At 46.1% G+C, this 18473-nt stretch overlaps 2 protein-coding genes across 3 annotated transcripts; both read left to right on the plus strand.

Annotated features, from left to right (window-relative positions):
* The first annotated feature begins 200 nt into the window (after window positions 1-200).
* LOC101757896 (probable 6-phosphogluconolactonase 4, chloroplastic) lies at window positions 201-2741 on the plus strand. The gene is made up of 3 exons (XM_004957372.2): window positions 201-581; window positions 673-808; window positions 1963-2741. The coding sequence occupies exons 1-3, from the start codon at window positions 238-240 to the stop codon at window positions 2440-2442; spliced, it is 960 nt and encodes a 319-aa protein (XP_004957429.1). The 5' UTR covers window positions 201-237; the 3' UTR covers window positions 2443-2741.
* Window positions 2742-7506: 4765 nt separating this feature from the next.
* LOC101758316 (GTPase-activating protein gyp7) lies at window positions 7507-12775 on the plus strand. Of its 2 annotated transcripts, XM_004957374.3 has the most exons (6): window positions 7507-7801; window positions 8657-8792; window positions 8952-9001; window positions 10165-10218; window positions 10612-11850; window positions 12242-12775. In XM_004957374.3, exons 1-5 carry the CDS (start codon window positions 7554-7556, stop codon window positions 11834-11836), a joined length of 1713 nt encoding a protein of 570 aa, XP_004957431.1. In that variant the 5' UTR covers window positions 7507-7553; the 3' UTR covers window positions 11837-11850; window positions 12242-12775. The 2 variants fall into 2 exon arrangements, with proteins under 2 accessions (XP_004957431.1, XP_004957430.1); XM_004957373.2 differs by lacking the exon at window positions 12242-12775 and having other exon boundaries at window positions 7508-7801; window positions 10612-12190.
* The last annotated feature ends 5698 nt before the right edge of the window (window positions 12776-18473 follow it).

Below are 18473 nucleotides of genomic sequence, written 5' to 3' on the forward strand. Positions count from 1 at the left end.
TCGAATAAAAAATGCTGAGGTGGCGTTTGGATGTGCTCACGGAAAGGGACAGGGAAATAGATGGCCCCACCTGAACAAGCCGACCGAGCGAGCCAGGGGAAACGTCTACCACATAGAATAGCCGTCCATCTTGATCTGGACGGTAGAGGAACACTGTACGCCTCTCCATCCACCTGTCACTTTTACCACCAGCCCCACATTACAGCCCTCCTATAACAACAAACTTTTACCACCACCATGTCCACCTCCGTCTCCGCCGCCGCCGCTGCCGCTCTCCTCCCAACACTCACCGGCCGCCGCTCGCCCCCTGCATCTCGCGTCCCGGCAATCTTCTGCAGAAGAATCGGTCCCAGGCCCCGTCTCTTCTCCTCTTGCTCTCTTCCCTTTCCCATTCGCCCCGCCGCGGCCATGGCCACCGACGGCGCCGCCCCCGCCAAGCAGAAGCTGCTCATCTTCGATACCAAGGAAGACCTCGCAGTGTCTCTGGCGAAGTACACGGCGGATCTGTCGAAGAAGTTCGCCGCCGAGAGGGGTGCCTTCACTGTGGTGCTCTCCGGCGGATCCCTCATCGACGCGCTCAGGTTATTCGACGCTTCTCCCACCCCTCACAAATCGCGCCTTTGTTGGTTCCTCAGGCTTTACGGATCACTTAGAGATCTGTTGGTTTCGCAGCAAGCTGACGGAGCCGCCGTACCTAGAATCGGTGGACTGGAGCAAGTGGCACGTCTTCTGGGTGGATGAGAGAGTCGTGCCCAAGGACCATGAGGATAGCAACTACAAGCTCGCCTTCGATGGGTTTCTCTCTAAGGTATTAACTGCAATTTCTTGTTCATTCTTCAAGGCCTTTCCTGTTATCTGATTGGGTAATTGGAAGATGGAATCTTTTTGTGTAGAGTGATGGGGAGTTATGCAACAACGGGATTGGGATAAATTCAGTGGATGCGAATTGTGTCGAGAACCTTTATTTCTGGATATTGGACCCGATCTGGCTAATCACCAATTTAGGAACATAATTACAGGTGGTGGTAGCTAGTCATAACACCAGGAGATGGGTCATTTAGCTTTTTCCGCATTATGTTTTGAGTAAAACTAAAGGTGTCTAAATGCCTTGTGGAAAATTTTAGCAAAGCAAACCCTATGACGATGCTATTAAAGATCTGTGCAACAGGTGTGCTTAAATAAATTCTAGAAATTGAAAACTGAGACTGACAACAGGTGCACAAATCTAATCATTTGCACCATGTAAACATTCGTCGAATTAGCTAGTAGTTACAATGATACTCAAAATCATTTGCACATGTACCTCAGCTTCTTGTTTTTGTCAAAGTTCAGTTTTGGAATCATCAACAAATGTATCATGGGTATGCTGGAACTCAATCTGTACTTAGTTTACTGCATGATACAAATATCTGGTACTCTGGCACAGTGGCATATTGGGTTTTGCCTAAAAATTGCATTGCTGGTTCATGAATTTTGTGTTCTTAGGAAGTCTTTTAGATCGAGCCATTCATTTCTTTTCATCTAATTTTGTTGTAGTTCTTTTACATATAGTGGTGTATGATACTTGAGTCTACTGTGACTCTTTTTCAAAAATTTTATTTGAAAAATAGGTTCAGATTTCATTATTATAGATAGATAGTGAGTTGAAGAATCTTTTTTGTGTATTCTGAACAGTTTAGATGAGTCATTAGTAACAAAAGACTAAGGTTTCTGGTTTAAATATTATTCAATGATAGGCTTTTCAATCTGCTTAAATTTGTTCATGCTCAAATATATCTTGAGCTCAATATGATCTTGTCTACGATCTGATGTTTGTGGAGGCTCAGACGGATCATGACAGCATCAGTATGGAAGTTACATAAAAGTTGTGTTCTTATGTGTGGTCATTCCGTTCTCGCCAATTTTCAGGCTGTCTGTAATTTGTGTGTAACATTAACTGGGTGCTGTCTGTCCACTTTGTAGGTGCCGATTCCTCCTGGGCAAGTTTATGCTATAAATGATGCCTTGTCAGCTGAGGGAGCAGCGGACGACTACGAAGCTTGCTTGAAGCAGCTTGTTAAGAACGGTGTAATTGCCATGTCAGCAGCAACTGGGTTTCCCAGGTTCGATCTCCAGCTTCTTGGAATGGGACCTGATGGCCACATTGCCTCTCTCTTCCCTGGTCACCCTCTTGTTAACGAGAAAGAGAGGTGGGTCACCTACATCAAGGACTCTCCAAAGCCACCACCGGAAAGGATCACATTTACATTTCCTGTGATCAACTCGTCTGCATATATTGCAATGGTGGTCACTGGAGCTGGGAAGGCTGGCCCAGTACAGAAAGCACTTTCAGACAAGCAAACTTCATCCGACCTGCTGCCTGTTGAGATGGCTGTGCTTCAAGACGGAGAATTCACTTGGTTCACTGACAAGCCAGCAGTGTCCATGTTGCAGAACAAGTGAAGCCCTTTATCTTAGCTCAAAGCCTTTCATCTTAAATAAAAGATCCTGAGGCCTGCATAGTGCATAGTTGCATTCGCCCTCCATGGATTTCATGTAAGGGAGACTTGAGCCCTGTATGTAGTATATTGTTCTGAGTAATGTGTTTCAGATCGGATGAAGTTTCATGTGTTGGTTCTAGCTTAGTAAATAACAGTTTTGAAACATTGCTCAGCAAGTGTTGGTTTAGTACCTGTAACCATGTTCAAGTTTATCGGTTGATGACTATTCTTCCAGGCTTATGCCGTTATCGGCATGTCCCAGATTCCTGTTATGGTTTTCAATGCTCGTGCCAGTTTATATAGAACAATGATCCGCGTTCCCAGTTATAGATCCCTGCATCATTCCAGTTTCCCTGCGTGCCCCTTTATTCCAAAGGAAAAGAAAAGTGCAACCTGAGCCCTCGTGTGGAACAGCACTGCATCACTCGTTATTCAGACTGTGTTTCAGACGCTAGTCTTTTAGGGGGCATTGCGCTGAAAATACTGTTTTCATCAGATATTCAGCTGTCAGGCGTCGGAACCTGCAGATTCCATCTTCCATAATTCCATCTGAAGGCAACGGATGCATTTTGCTACATTTGAACTAGCTCATATAAGCAAGAGCGCTGCTCTTCTGTCTCCCTTTCAGTTTCTTGACAGACCCCCAACCATGAAACACGTGCTGCAAGAACACGGATTTTTCTCAAGCAGCAACTCAAGAACAGATGCCAGGGCATCGATTAGCAGCAGGACCCCATTGTACCTAACATAAGCCATGCATTAGTTGTGCTGTCTGACCTCATGCACTTCACTGACGACGATCGTTTTAACACTGACGACTATCTGAAGTGAAGACGGTCATTGCTCAATCCGAACCAAGGCATCAGCATGGCCACTCCTCATCTCCCTAACCACATTGAAGCTGGCCCCTCTTGGAATTGGCTCAAGCTCTGCCACTAGTCAAGACTCAAGGGTACAAGAAGGAACGAGAAGATAGCAGGAGGCAGCGGTTTTCTTTTTCTTTTTCTTTTTTTTCCTTTTTTCCTTTTGAGATGGAACAGCAAATTCCATTAAACTGTAGGGGCCGCTAAGTTAGGACCAGCCAAGTCCAGGATACATGGAAGAAGAGATGTAATCCTCCTCTTCATTCAGTATTTTCAGTACACGCGCTTGCTCTACATTATCACACACACACACAATCGAGTCTGGTGCTTATTGGGTTCAGGTTTGGGCCCCCAGTTGTGTGTACCGGGCCCACATTCGTTACGGAAGCCCACGAAGTCGTTTGAACAGGCCCACGGTTACTTTTTGGCCCCTTTGAGATCAACATCAGATGGATAGACAAGGATTTTTTTTAAAATGAGTTCGCTACTCTTCCGGCCCTCTGAATAGGCTAGCTTTCAATCGAAAAACATGAATATCTTATTGCTAATTTGCTATTCTTTGCAAATTCCAGAACAGTTCTTCAATACATCATATGTATTGGAACAAAATTTTATCCAACATTCTCACATCATAGTTCACATTTGTGTAATAAAGAGAAGATTTCAAAATTTTAGCTCAAGCCCCCCTCTTCCCCTACCCACCCATCTTCCCATCATTTGTGTAGGTGTTCTCCCACCCCGACTCCACTTCCTTTTTCATAGATATCTAGACTTATCATTACCCAGTCCCATCTAGCGGATCTATTTTAACCTTGCCGCGAGAGCTTCCGACTCCACCATCCAAGCATTGTACATTGTATCTCTCTAAGTGACGTATTGGGTAGAGGATGGACTGATTTTTGAGCATTGGCAAGATGAATGCCATGCCATAGCTATAGCATAACACACCACTTGCATATTTAGTATGGCATGCTTCTTCTCACAAATCCATAACTTAGCTACATATTCATAACATTCAAAGACTTACTCACTTAACAATGGCCTCAGTTCCGCTCTCCCTTACCCATCTCCGGTAGGTTAGGTGTCACCATTTGTCCTGCCGTGGTACACCAGCTTCACTAATACCGTTACCACCGTGCATAACCCATTTGCCAACTTAATCTTGCGTTGAAATCTTCTCTTTATTCCACATCCATTTGTTATCACCCCACCACCCTAGACCGGAAACTAGTCGTATGAAGTCGATAAATAAAGAACCATAAAAAAATCTCTCTCCATTAAAAAAAAGAATCTAGAGAGGAGATTTGCTGCTCTGCTAGGATTGTAACCTGTGCAGTGCGAACACGGTTTTCTCAGGCAGCTAGAACAGACAACATTAGCAATCCTCAGGTATAGGGCATGCGTTACTTGTATTCCATTGTCTGGTCCAAGGCACTTGACCGTTTCATGCTGTGCTATCAACCTATCGTCCAACCAAAGTCTCAAGAATCGCTTGGCCATCAGCCCATCACGATCCGCCCAAAAATGCCATTTCTCGTCGTATCCAGCGTGCGTGTGGTCGACACCTGTCAACGCAAATGCGCACATTCTTTTTCTGAGACAAAGCCACGAATCCGCGCATCATCTGGCGGTCCAACCAATGCGCGCGTCCAAGGATTCAATGCATGGACGCCGACCGGTCACGGATGCGCTCATGCCGCCACGCTCTGGCTTGGCCGGCCGGCCGCCCGCCCGCGCCGACCTGTTCGGCCACTGCATTTGCAGCCATGGTCCTCTTCTCCTCGTGCGTCGGCGTCGTTGCCATCTGCCGACGCAGCCGCGGGCGAGCGAGCAATCTCTGAACTCCGGAGCACGAACGCATGACTGCATGAGGCCCAACCGCCCAACCAAACTGCCGCAGCCTCTGCACTGCAAGCTGCAGGAACCTGCCCGGATCACCTAACCTGCCCCAGGTTCATGTGACTCTTGTCCAGGCCTCACATGAGCATGGACCAGGCGAACATGGCCTGGAATGTAGGGCACTCGCCCTAAGACCTAACCATTTCAGTAGCAGCAGCGGCAGCATCGTCAAGATCGGCATTTCCTTACTTTTTTCAGAGACAAAGAGGAAAGAAATTAGTAGCTATCGCCTATCTGTGCATCATGCTGTGCCCAGGGATTCTTCTGTTTGTTCATATAAAACTGCGGGTCGCATGGCCCGGTCGTCAGTGGAGGAGACACGTCGCTCGTTGCGTGTCGCTGCTGCTGTTGGGATCTCTGAAAAATCGCCGGCCTCATCTGCAGCAAATGACGCTAGGTGCATGGATTTGGGAGGAGATTGGCAGCTTCAACATGGCAGAGTTTCTATTCTAGCCGTTTTTCCTGGGTTTTCTACTTCTATTTTCTTCGAAGATGGCGAAAAAAGAAAAGGGCAATCAAAGGTGCTTGCGAAAGAGGCGACCAGGGCAGAAAATGGAGCCGTTATGATCACCAAAAAGGCATGACATATTTGCTTTTCATCATAAGGTCTTGTGCTTCTTTGTTTTTTTTTATTTTTTTAATGAGGGTCTTGTGCTTTTGGCGCCTGCTTTGGTGCTAAAGGGAATCCAAGCAGCACATTCCAGTTTATCAGGTGATCGGGTCTCAACTGAAAGTCTGAACCAAACTGCTGCAAAAGGAAGAACTGAAACAAATCAATCACACGATGTGCTGCATGCATAGCAGAGATGATTTCATGACTTCACGGAACATTTGCATGAATATAGGCATATCCGAGATATTCTAGTGTTTTCCTTTTCTTTAAACAAAGAATGAGGGTCTTCTGAACTTTTAATTTGGTTACTGTTTAATGCTCCATGTAGGACATTCCAAAATTTGCAGTGAACATTGCATATCAGTCTCTTTCACTGAAACAAATCAGCCGCACAGTAATATGCACGTAGCAAGAGCTGACTCCAAGTCTTCTCCTAAGGATCGCTTAGGTAAATTTCATGGAAAGTCCTCAGCATTCTCTATCACCATTTGCAAATCGTCCTCGTAGTTTATGCCCTCTGTGGACTATTGTTTGGTCGTTTCAGTGTAACCGTGTTGCCTGAAGAACCGAACGATCAGTTCAAAGCGTCGTCGGTCCACTGCAAGTAGAAGCTTTTTCCTTTTCTTTCAAAAAAAGCAAAATATTTTTCGGATTGTGCGTGGAGCACGACTGAGGCACTGACAAGTTGCGATTTTCCACGAGCTAAACGTGTCGGCTAGGAAGTCAATCCGTCTCGGTTACGTCCATACCTTTGGTAACCTCACACTTGTCTTGTACTCATTTACTAGTGTGTAAGAAATGGTCAAAATATGTCTTTTTAAAGATAACGGGTCAAGATGTGATTGATGAATGGATTAGGGTCACATAAATCCTCCTGGTGTTTTTTCCACGAGGAAATTCCTGGGAATTGATTCTGTGGATTTGGTCGCAGTCGCCTGAAATTCAATACCGGTATAAGACATATCAAATGAATTTGTCTCCGTTCAAAATTATAGATCGTTTTAATTTTTCTAATTTTATGCATCTAGATATACACTATATCTACATAAATAATAATATCTATGAACTAAAACAGCCTACAATTACTACAATTTGAAAGTGAGGGAGGCTAAACCAAAATCTGCGGCAAACCCATTTAGTTTCCCCCAAAACAAAAGAAATGAACCCAACCGGATAAACTTACCAAAAGTTGACCTCGAAAGCACTCTAAAAAAATTCAGGAACGGCAGGTCTTAAATGCTGGAGCGTTGAGTGTCCTACAATACACAAAGGCCCCAGGGCCAAGGGTAGGTCTTATCATCTATTGCCTCCTTCACTGACTAGTGGACCCCGCAGGGCCACTGCCCGAGAAAGCCCCACATGGCAGGTCCGAACAGGGCCCGTTTAAACGCGCACGGCACCCACCCCCACTCTCCTCTCTCTTCCTTCCTTGTGGCTCGGCCTCGGGTCTTATTGGCGTCACATGCTCTCCCCCGACTCCTTCTCCCTTGTGTCCCTTTGCTAAAAGCTTAAAGAGAAAAAACCAAATCGGACAGTACTGTGGCCACGCAGCGCGCGGGGGGTGCGGGCGCCGGCGGCGAGATCCTGCGGTGGCGGGGGATGGCGGCGGGGAGGCGGGGGACGGTGGAGTGGTGGCGCTAGTGGCGGGCAGCGGTTGGGTGGGTGGGGGCGTTCCGGGGGTAGGTGGGTGAGAGGGACATGAAGGCGCTGCGGCGATCCAGCACCTCGTCCTCGCCGTCGTCGTCGTCCTCGCCGACGGCCGCGTCCTCCCCGCCGTCCTCGTCGTGGATCCACATCCGGTCGCTCCTCGTCGCCGCCGCGTCGTCGTCGTCGTCCTCGTCGTCTTCTTCGGCGGCCGCGGCGGGGAGCGCGGTGGCCGTGGTGTCGGCTGCGGCGGCTGTCTCGTCTTCTTCCTCGCCGGCTTCGTCCTCGCCACACTCGGATCGGTGGGTTTCTCTCTCCGGATTGGCGAAAGGCGGCGTCTTTAGGAGTAAAAATGTCCCATTTTCAGTTCGTATTACATGAGGTTCGTTTGAGTGCTTCTGATCTGGTTCGGTGGAGACTGTCCGAGCTTGCTGTGATGTAATTAGTGGCCTGAAAGCGGCTTAGCTACTCAAATTAGGGTGATTCATGTGCTTTGATCTAGTGGATATTTAGATTGCAGCTTAGTGTAGAGGTGTACACGAATCGTGCTCGGCACATTTTTGTGCATTTGTGAAATCCGTTTTTACCATCAATCAGTTGCCACTACCATGAACTAGTAACTTCAGTATGTTTATTTTCTGTTTCAGTTGTGTGCTCAGTAGCAAGATGCTTCCCTTATTAACTTCAGAATATAATCAAGGCCTCTGTGGCTTTACTTTTAGATTACTGACGCTTCTGGGGTCAAATTACAGCTTATGCGATTGCCTCAAGGGTTAGTTCATGATGTTAGACTTGCATGTTCTATCTGGTTGTGTATGGCTAACCTGTTTCAAGCTAGTTTGTCCTGTGGACAAGACAATCTGATCATCACAAGCACTCCCCAGTTATTTAATAAGCAACCAGAGGAAGTTGTTTCCATAATCCTCACTAAATATATTTCATAAACAAATTAGCTCATTTATTGATTCTCTCTCCTTTTTTTGTATTTTGATCTATTTATCATACATGTTGGCATCGACAAGGACTCATTTAGGTAGAATGGATGACTGAAGCATGTTACTGTTCATTTAGCTTGTCAGTTGCTATCCTGATATTGTTTTTGTTGGTTGATGTCTGTCTGATTATACCATTTGCTGAAATGCTCTATATGTTTGCAGAGGTGGTATTAAATCTCCATGGTCTCGGAGGAAAAGAAAACGAGCACTTTCTCGTGAACAGTGGGACAGTCTATTTTCAGCAAATGGGAAGCTTCGTGATGGTGGGAAGAAGTTTCTCAAGAAAGTTCGCAGTGGAGTAAGAACATTACTTATTCGTTTTCCATCCATATCATCAAGATATATGTTGCATCTTAGTTGTCAATGGATTGTGCTCAGTTAAAGTATAGTCATATAGATATCTATCTTATACTCTAACTAAAACACTGACATAAACGCCTCTCTTTTACTGTACCAGGGTATTGAACCAGGCCTGAGGGCAGAAGTTTGGCCCTTCCTACTTGGAGTGTGAGTCACTCTACTTCTTTTATCCATTGAGTAAATTTATTACTGCTCATTTCTTTGTACAAGTCTAACATTACAACTATGCACGCCATTTGAGATAGTGCTGCATGAATTTGCGTTGGCAGCATACATTTCTGGTTATTAGTACAGTACCAAACAACTTATATGGGTGGTAGGTATCTATTTATAGATCTTAGCTGGATCAATCTTGAAATTTGAATTATATGTAATAAATTGAAGGTTATGAGTACTTCTTTGTGTGGCAGCTTCTTTCTTTCTAGAAACCTACATTTATTACTTTTAAGAACAACTTTTTTCATACTCTTTTAAGAACAATTTTACAGAACGTTATGAGATGTATGCTTAATGTTCTGCTTTTATGCATGTTGTGCATGTAATAGCTGCTTCAGCAACAACTCATATCTTTATCATTTGAAAGCTAGGCATTTTGTATTGTTATATCAGGAAGATGGCTTAATAAATTAGTAAAATTGGATGTGGCACATTCAGTCCAAGTTACGCCTCTGAACTTTTCTGTATGTCTAATTTTCATTCTGAACTACTAAAGTGTCTACTTGAAAACCCTCAAGGCCTCAACTCTCAAAATCGTCTACTTTAGCCCCTAGCCCTAAAACCAAGCAGTTTATGCTGACACGGCGGTGTTTTCTACACACAAGCACTGTGTCACCTTGTCTCCAGTTGCAATCAGCAGTAAAAATGGTTAATCAACAATAAAAACATGATTGCACATAAGCAACTAGATTCTATAACCACCATCAGGTCATCAAAATAAGATTGTTGTGGAGTTCAGGGTGTAAATTAGACAAATGTGAATGTTCAGGGGGTGTAATATGGACCTTTTCCATTCCTTTTGTGGTAGTTGATAGCCTGAAAATGAAAAACTACTGTACTCTGGTGGTCTTACCTGGAATGAGTAGTATATCATGTAACTTTTAAGAATGCAAGTTTGCAAGACAACCTCAATTTTTAGCTTTGCAAATGCTACAATATCAGCATATGACTCATTGAGTATTTTCACCGCAATATGGTGTCAAGCCTGTTCACATTTTTGTTCTTTTTTATATATATCTTGGTGACTCCTTATTTCAAAAATATATCTTGGTGACTTCATATCCTCGAAAACTGACCTTGGATCTTGTCTGCAGCTATGATTTAAATAGCTCTGAAGAAGAAAGGAACACTGTCAAGATCAAGAAAAGGTAAGATATTCATTGCTGTAAAGGCTTTTTCTTTGTTTTTTAACTGACTCCTGCTTTATGGATCTATATGAATGCCTGGTTTGCATTAAAAATGTTCATTTGGCTTATGGCTTAATAGAATTTCCATGAAGCAAGACTGAAAAACAAATATCACAGGCACTTCAGCATCATGATTTGTTAATCTCTGAGAGTAATTTCAGAAAAGGATGCTATTATAATTTTGAAAGGGTCTCCTTAATACAAAGATACGCAGCTCTCCTGCGTGTTCGAGAAAAAAATAATTTTGAAAGGGAATGTGACTAGGACTATAGTCATTCATGTCCTGTTTATAGATTATTTTTTCCTACTTATATTATCTGTTAGCAATTATGAATTGGCATGGCTTTGGTACAGGAAAGAGTATGAAAAGCTGAGGCGGCAGTGCCAACAAATTCTGAATGGCTGCAAGGGAAATGCGTTGAAGGCAATAACTGAAGTTAGTAATGAGGAGTGTTCTAGTTTAGAGGGTACCGCTGAAGGATCTGAATCACCTTGTTTTGAAGATGCCCTTGCTGTATGTCCTGCTTCACTCGAGGAGCTGACTCCTGAACATAACGAGGCTGAGCAACCAGAGAACATTGTAGAATGTATGGAAGAGGACACAGATGAGTTGAATTATGCATATCCATGCATAGCGGAGTCAGAATCATCTGATTCTGAATCATCCGATGATGATGACCCTGGAAGGATGTCCGTGTCTGGTGAGGAGAATTGTGATCCAGATCCTAAATTTACCAGGAGCACTTCGTTCAAGGCAGATTTTTTTAGGTCTAGCAGAACCTCAGAGGACTTTGCCACATGGCAGCGCATCATAAGGTTGGATGCTATTAGGTCAAACAGTGAATGGATTATGTTCTCCCGCAACCAGGCTGAAGTTTCCAAAGAGCGAGCAATGCAGTCTGCAGCATCTGTTGGATTGAAAGATTATGATCACTTAGAGCCCAGTATGATTTATCATGCTGCTCGATTAGTCGGACTGCTTGAAGCATACGCAGTCTATGATCCAGAGATTGGCTACTGCCAAGGTATGAGTGATCTCTTATCACCTATCATTGCAGTGATGGAGGAGGATGAAGAAGCATTTTGGTGCTTCGTGGGTTTCATGAGGAAAGCAAGGCACAACTTCAGGCTTGATGAGGTTGGAATAAGAAGGCAGTTGAAGATTGTCTCAGAGATTATCAAGCGCAAAGACTCACACCTGTATAGGCATCTGCAGAAGTTGCAGGCTGAGGACTGTTTCTTTGTGTACAGAATGGTAGTTGTTCTCTTCAGGAGAGAGCTCACTTTTGAGCAGACTGTATGCCTGTGGGAAGTTATGTGGGCTGATCAGGCAGCCATACGGGCTGGGATTGGGAGGTCTACCTGGGGAAGAATAAGGCTGCGTGCTCCACCAACCGACGACCTGTTGCTTTATGCAATCGCTGCATGTGTCCTGCAGAGGAGGAAGCTAATAATTGAGAAGTACAGCAGCATGGATGAGATATTGCGAGAGTGCAACAACATGGCCGGGCAGCTAGATGTCTGGAGGCTGCTAGATGATGCACATGACCTTGTTGTTAACCTTCATGATAAAATCTGATCTGGTGGTAACTGGTAAGTGCTGTTCTCCGCCCTTGCGGTAGAACAGATGTAGGTCTCAACAAAAAAATTGAGGTACCTTTACCGCCTGCTGAAATTATTCTATTATCTACTATTCATTCCCGGCTTAAAACCCACTTCTAGGTATAGAGAATGTTGTAACTTAGAGCGAGGACTTGAGTGTCCTTGCAAAGAAAAAGCTGAAATACTATTTGGTGTTACTGAGGCACTGTAAGCTATTCATTGTTTAACCTGTTATAGGCAAAAACAGAGTTTCCTGGGATGGCACTCCATCCATTTTATGAATCCATGGTCAAGTTAACCAGAAGAAATGTGCACTGTTGTATGTTTTTTAGGAGGAAGTTGTATGGCTCTCAATGTAAGAATTTGCTTTTCTCATGTGTAGGCTCGTGATGAATTTTGCCTCCACCAGCGCCTGCCAAATTTTGCCACCAATTTGGTTTTCAAAAGGCAGGAAAGCCTTGCCGAAATTCCGGCACCAAACCAAAATACGGACCGATTTCGATTGAAAGTACCATAAAAGTTTTGGGTAGGGAAGCTGTTCAGAACCAATCATCTTTTCAGGTCTAGTGATCTGTAAGTCTAGATGCATTTTGTTCCTAGTCTACCAGTACTGCCAAGAGGGCTTTTGTTTGATCTTCTTTTCCGGTGCCAAACTGGCGGATGTGTTGGATTCTGTTCTACCCAGAATGACAAGGCGAGCAATAACACATCCAGCCAATGGCACGTACGATGAAGCAAACTCTGATGTGATCTTGCCTGGAACGGCTCGGCAGTGGGCACAATGGGGCCGGCGTCCACAAGTTGCCATTAGGGTAATGTAGCTTCTGTTGTCGGATCCATGCTTGGACTGCTGGCAAGCTTTGAATTCTTCTTCCATCATCTTTGCAAAAAGATCACGCCATCTCGATGGATAAAACCTGCCGTCCTAAGCCTCGTGGATTGCAAATGGATGCTACTTAACCCCGTGATCCGTGATCAAGTTTCCCTTAAAAGGATACGCCATTTCACTGGAACTATGAAAAGAAGTCCATCCCTCATGTGAAATCGGCAACAAAATTTCCTGCGTCCAAAACGGAGCTAGTGTCCTCCCTTTTGTCAGTGGATGGTTGCTTACAGAGTTTCACCGCCTCTCGTCCCGTCCCAATCAGCCAAGAAAGTTTTCCCGCAGGCCGCAGCGCTGAACGAGTGCCCCCGGCGCCCGGAGCGAAGCGACAGGATCCACGATTTTTCCAAAGCGCGGAGATCCGGGTGCCAGCCACTGAGCCACGGCCACCACGCCTGCACACCAGCCAGGTTTCTCCTGCGCCGCCCGGACCCAAAACTCCCTCCAAGCCATTGGAGGGGGACGACGTCGTGGAGGACGATGGCGACCCGAGACAGCCAGCCGACAGGCGCCGTGCGCCATGCCCGGACGCCCTGCAGGTGGACTGTACGACAGGGAGGCCTGAGCAGTGAGCGTACTGCGACTGCCACAACGATGGTTGGTAATTGCGTTGCATCTCTGACAACAGAGATCAGGAAATGAGACGCTGATTGTTCCGTGCGAGTGTCAGATCAGATGATTGTTTTCTCTGGCTGGACTGCTTGCGTGGATGATCAGATATTTTCTGCGTGCAAATTGCCGGTCGGTCGGTCGGTCGGTCGGTCGGTCGGTCTTCGCTGCAAGTTGCAGAGTGGATATGCCTACTCCCTACACGACTTGCTTCAGCCTACTCTGATGTAATGCAGCTAGGGACATAGAAGAAACCGCACGAGCGAGCCAGACGTTGTCATGATTTGTCTGCGCATGGAGACCTCAAGGTAGTTGTAGGAAATTTTATTTCGTTCGTCCAACAAAATGGTCGAGCAAGATTTGGAGCGAGATCTCTTGGTCGTTCTATGTCTGGTTCCTCAAAGCAAACCCCTCTTAGATATCCGGTATCGCTTTCTTAGTAGAGACTAATCGTTGATTGGGCTAATGTTGAGGGTATATGTGCCACTTCCGCATTCCAACCATGCCCCAAGACATTAGAGCAACTCCAAAATACTGCTAATCTTACCCTAATATCTTTTTTAAGAAAAAAAGAGAAAAAAAAGAACTCCCACTGTTCACCTAAAACTCCCCAAAATATTAGCGATGCGAAAAAACAGCCATCGCCCCGCGTATTTTCGCGACGCCCCGTCTTCCCCCAATCCGCGCCCCCGTCCTCTTTCCCCCGCGTTTTTCCCGGCGCACACACCAGGGCAGCATTGGCCCGGCGAGCAGCGGGCGAGGGGCTGCGGCGCCCGCGGGGCGAGGGGCGGGGCGAAGGGCGGCGCAGGATAAGGCGGGGCCGAGCGGGTCAATTTGCATTCGCATTCGCCGGCCGACGAGTACCACGTCTTCGCATTCACAGGTTCCCGACCGCTGAAGATTACACCGTCGAGCTGGACAAGGATGACCCGTTCCCCCTGTAGGCGCCGCTGGCCGCCGTGTCGGAGGTGGCGGTCACGGCGCTGGAGATGGCCGAGGCGCCAGCCGACGGCTGCTACCCGGTTTGCCTGTAGGACAGGGCGGCACCGGGCACCGGTTCCACACCGTGTGCGTGGCGCAGTGGCTGCGGGTGAAGCTCAGCTGCTCGGTATGCCACTGCCTGGCCGCCGCCGCTCCTACCGCGCACCACCGTGACAACGTGGTGGAGGAGCGCTCGCTCCTGGTCCCGGATATCGTCGAGGAGATGTTCTCGATTGGTTACGAGGAGTCTTTCGTGTTGGAGAACAGCTCGTGTTGGATGGAGTTCATGGCACCTTCAGCCTGCCATCGACTGGGAATTCTTCAGGGGTATCGGGTGGTGCAGCATGAGCCTGGATGTTTTCTGATCTACGAGCGTGTAAGCGACCGATTGAGAAATTCAGCATATGTGTCCAACATGAGATCTTAAAATCTAGGTTGAAGAAGAATCAGGGGAGACTTGCACAAGAGACCCAAGAGGAACAAGCCTTTTTGTTTTGTAGTAGTACAACTCTAGTCCTCGTAGAGGAAGAAGATGAGCTCAATTTGGAGGGTGCTGTTCCTTAGTCTTCTTTGGTTAGAGAAAGAAGGTGAAGATTGTTCTTTTACCAAACAAATGCGGATCAAATCACGTCTTATAATAAGAAGAAATCTTTGAAGAAAAAATGAGATGGGGAGAGATCTGGAAAGTGCCGGGCTGAGCCATATAATGATGATGTGGCCTGTTTTGAATTATTGGGGGGTTTGGGGGCATTTTTTTTAGCATAGCTCCAATATCTTGTTTTGGGGAATTTTTTTTGAGAAACTCTTGGAGTTGCTCTTAAGCAAGTAAAGATTAATTCATTTCCAAAAAAATTTAAAAAGAAAAAGAAAATTACAATCCATCCGTAGTTACATCAATACCCATTGGTATTTATGACAACGTAAATAATCTGGATGAATCGTAAAGAAAACGAATAACTGAACCAACCAAGCTAGCTAGTGGAGCAGCACCACATTTCACTATCACCATTGATCCATTTGCAGAAGTAATTTGGTCTTATCTTGAGATGGAGTTGGTAGGAAATCCTTTTCACAACCGTAGTCGTGCATGTCACTACTTACACCTCCGTGGTATGAGATATGTTTTTATCTTCTGTGGTGTACATAGGCCATGGCTGCAATTGGAGCTGCTGCCTGAATAACGGAGAAGTTGACTCCCTCTCACTGTTACCTCAGCTCTCAACACACGTGTGGATCGAGTACTAGACCGTTAAACTCGTTCTGACAGCGCTGCCCACACACTCACAATGCTACTTGCTCCAACAGTCCATGGATGTCTACAATTATCTTCACTAAAATACAGGCACCAGTAGTAGCAATGCGTCATCCAAATAATGCAATGCAGCATCTGGCAGTAAGTGCTGTTAGATATATGGACTTGGCCCATATAAATGGTAATTCTGAATAAATCTCAAAAAGCCCATTAGCGTAAGAGGGGGTACACCATGTATTAGTCCCATATTGCTAATAGACGAGGGTGTTGGGGGTTTTCCTCCCTATATATACGGACCACCTCTCTCATGGAATAGAAGTAATATAGACTACTAGAAGGGGAGGCTCCAAGTTAGGGTATACCTAAGTTGGTCTGTACGAGTTAGGTTTTTGTCTCTTCTCGCTATTGCGCCGCCACCGTAATCTACTCCGTCTCGAGCGTCGGCGTGCACCGGCGAACGGGAGAGCAGGTCTCCGGAACGTCGCGCTCTTGTGATCCTGCACCGGGAGAGGGCGAATAAGGTTTTTGGGAAGTGCTCTGCGCGACTGCTCAAGGTCTTCACCACGGCTCGTCTTCCGTCCCAGTCCGGTGTTGCGGCGGCTCGTTGTCTTCAGCGTCATCTGCTGCGCTCCATCCGCAACACCGTCGTCGTTCCGTCGGCACCGCTTCCTATCACGACTGTGCCCGTTCAGTACGTATGCTGTGATTTGATCTATAATTTCAGCATATTTTATGAGAACACGATGTCGTTCTTACTGTTGCCTAGTATGTGAGAGTCTTGCATGCTAGGTTTAATTCTTTTTATGAGAAATATAGTTTGAAATTTAATCATACAATTGCCTAATTTTCCAAGTAGAACTTGGCAATACTGCTGCTGAGATACGCCCAAAGAGAAGCATATGCTCCCTGTACAGCACCGTGCGAGAGAGCATTTCTCCCGGTGGGCTCAGCTCGTGCGACATGGACATGAGACCTTTACACTGGGCATATAGGCATGTCGTGTAAGCTCCATCATCTCAAACCATTGTGCACTGGATCCCTGCTGACCGTCATACTCATCCAATCCTTTTTGCGATGAGATGGTTGCAAGTGGCAGCTGGAAGACGATGAATCCTTCCCCCTACGCATAATGCATGGAGGGAAGTGCAGTGAATGAGCGTCGCCACTCACCACCAGCTTGGAGTCGACGGGGCAAAGTGTGCTCGACGAGAACCTCGGACGGGACGCAGCGAAAAGGCGCCGAACCTTTGAGTGTGTTGGATGCGTCGTCATGAGCCCCCGTGCCAAGAGCACCCGGGACACGGTTGTGCATGCTGGGGACGGATCATTGTACGATCGATCTCGCCAAGTTGTTGTGGTGGTTTTCCATCAGTCTGGTCATTCCTCAACCGCCTTCTCCGACCCAAATGTTTTCTGGTCAGTACGAATTCGATTCGCTTGTCGGAACATTCAGAGTACCTGACTGCTGAGACACCATTGTTTCAGGTCTCATTGCCCGTATCCAGAATGTTGATGATGGCAGATAAGACCTTAACCATTGTACATTGGATCGGTCCTTCCAGATCATCGTCCAATCCTTTACCCTTTCGTGATGAGATGGTGGCAACTGGCATGGACGATGGTGAATCCTCTTGTTGCTTGCTAGTATGGACAGAGGTGCTTGCACAGTCAGGGCTAGTTTGGGAGGCCGAATTCCCAGGTGGATCCAAGACTTTTCCCTAGAATTGGACCCCCCCCCCCCCGCCGCAATTTGGCCCCGAGCCAAAATTCCATGGCGTTTGGGGAGCCCATCCAACGGGGGAGGTTGAACCTATCCCTGCCTTTCCCACCGGGTGAGACCTCCCCACCTCGAGACATCGGACGCATCTCCTCGTGCCGCTCGCGAGCACCGTCACGGCGTCACCCCTGCGCTTCCCCCATCCAAGCGGCGCCGCCATCCCTATGCCTCCCCCATCGAGGCGACAAGCGTCGCCGTTGCTCCCCATCCTGGCGCTGCCCTTCCCTCTCCTTATCGACTGCAACGACGCCTCTCCGCTTGGACCTCTACCTCTGCTAGCTCCTCTGCGTCTACCATGGTGCCTCGATGTGAGTTCTCCCTCATTCCTCCTTCCTCCTCTATTAGATTGCCTAGGGTTTGTACTCATCATGCCTTGCAGTTGCCTGCTGATTCATTCATTGCTACTGGCTTATTCTTGTTACTATAGTAGCTGCGGCTATTATGGATTCTTGATATTGATTTCTCTGTACATTACCGGCTGATCTAGATTTAGATCCAGTGTCTTGTACTCTGTGCTAGCCATGCACATATTATTATCTCATGGTTGACTCTTGTTTTGATTGATACTGCTAGTATACATTCATCTACTATCTTTGATTTGAATTGATTCCTGCTCAGTTCTATACTTTGATGCCGGGATTCAGAGGATTATTTCTATGATTTAAGCTCACTCTTTGGGTGGTCTGCTGCAGTGTGAACGTCATCAGTTATCACGAAGTTAATAGCTTAGTTTTTTCCCTTCTTGTTTCAAGTGGGCAAGAGATAATTTTGTGCATGTTTCATTGAGTGCAGTTCAAGATCTTTTCATTGAGGCATTCTGTATTGAATTTTCACGGATAAGGGAAGCAGCTGGTTTATTCCAAATACTCAAATGTTTGGAGTGAAAGGAATTGTACGTTGTTACTTACCTTCTCTGTAGTCTATACAATATTGCATCTTTTTTCTAATTCTGTACATCTTCGTTGTCATGGTTCATTCAATGCCTCAAGGTTGTTGCATGTAATCATTTTCTTTACTGAAATTTTCCATGAAACCTTTTTGGAACTTTATGAACTTTAATTGTTGGTGCAAGTTTAGATCAATTTGTACTTTGTAGGCTCATTTATACGCCG

The sequence above is a fragment of the Setaria italica genome, chromosome II (assembly GCF_000263155.2).
Source record: "Setaria italica strain Yugu1 chromosome II, Setaria_italica_v2.0, whole genome shotgun sequence".
NCBI lineage: Eukaryota > Viridiplantae > Streptophyta > Magnoliopsida > Poales > Poaceae > Setaria > Setaria italica.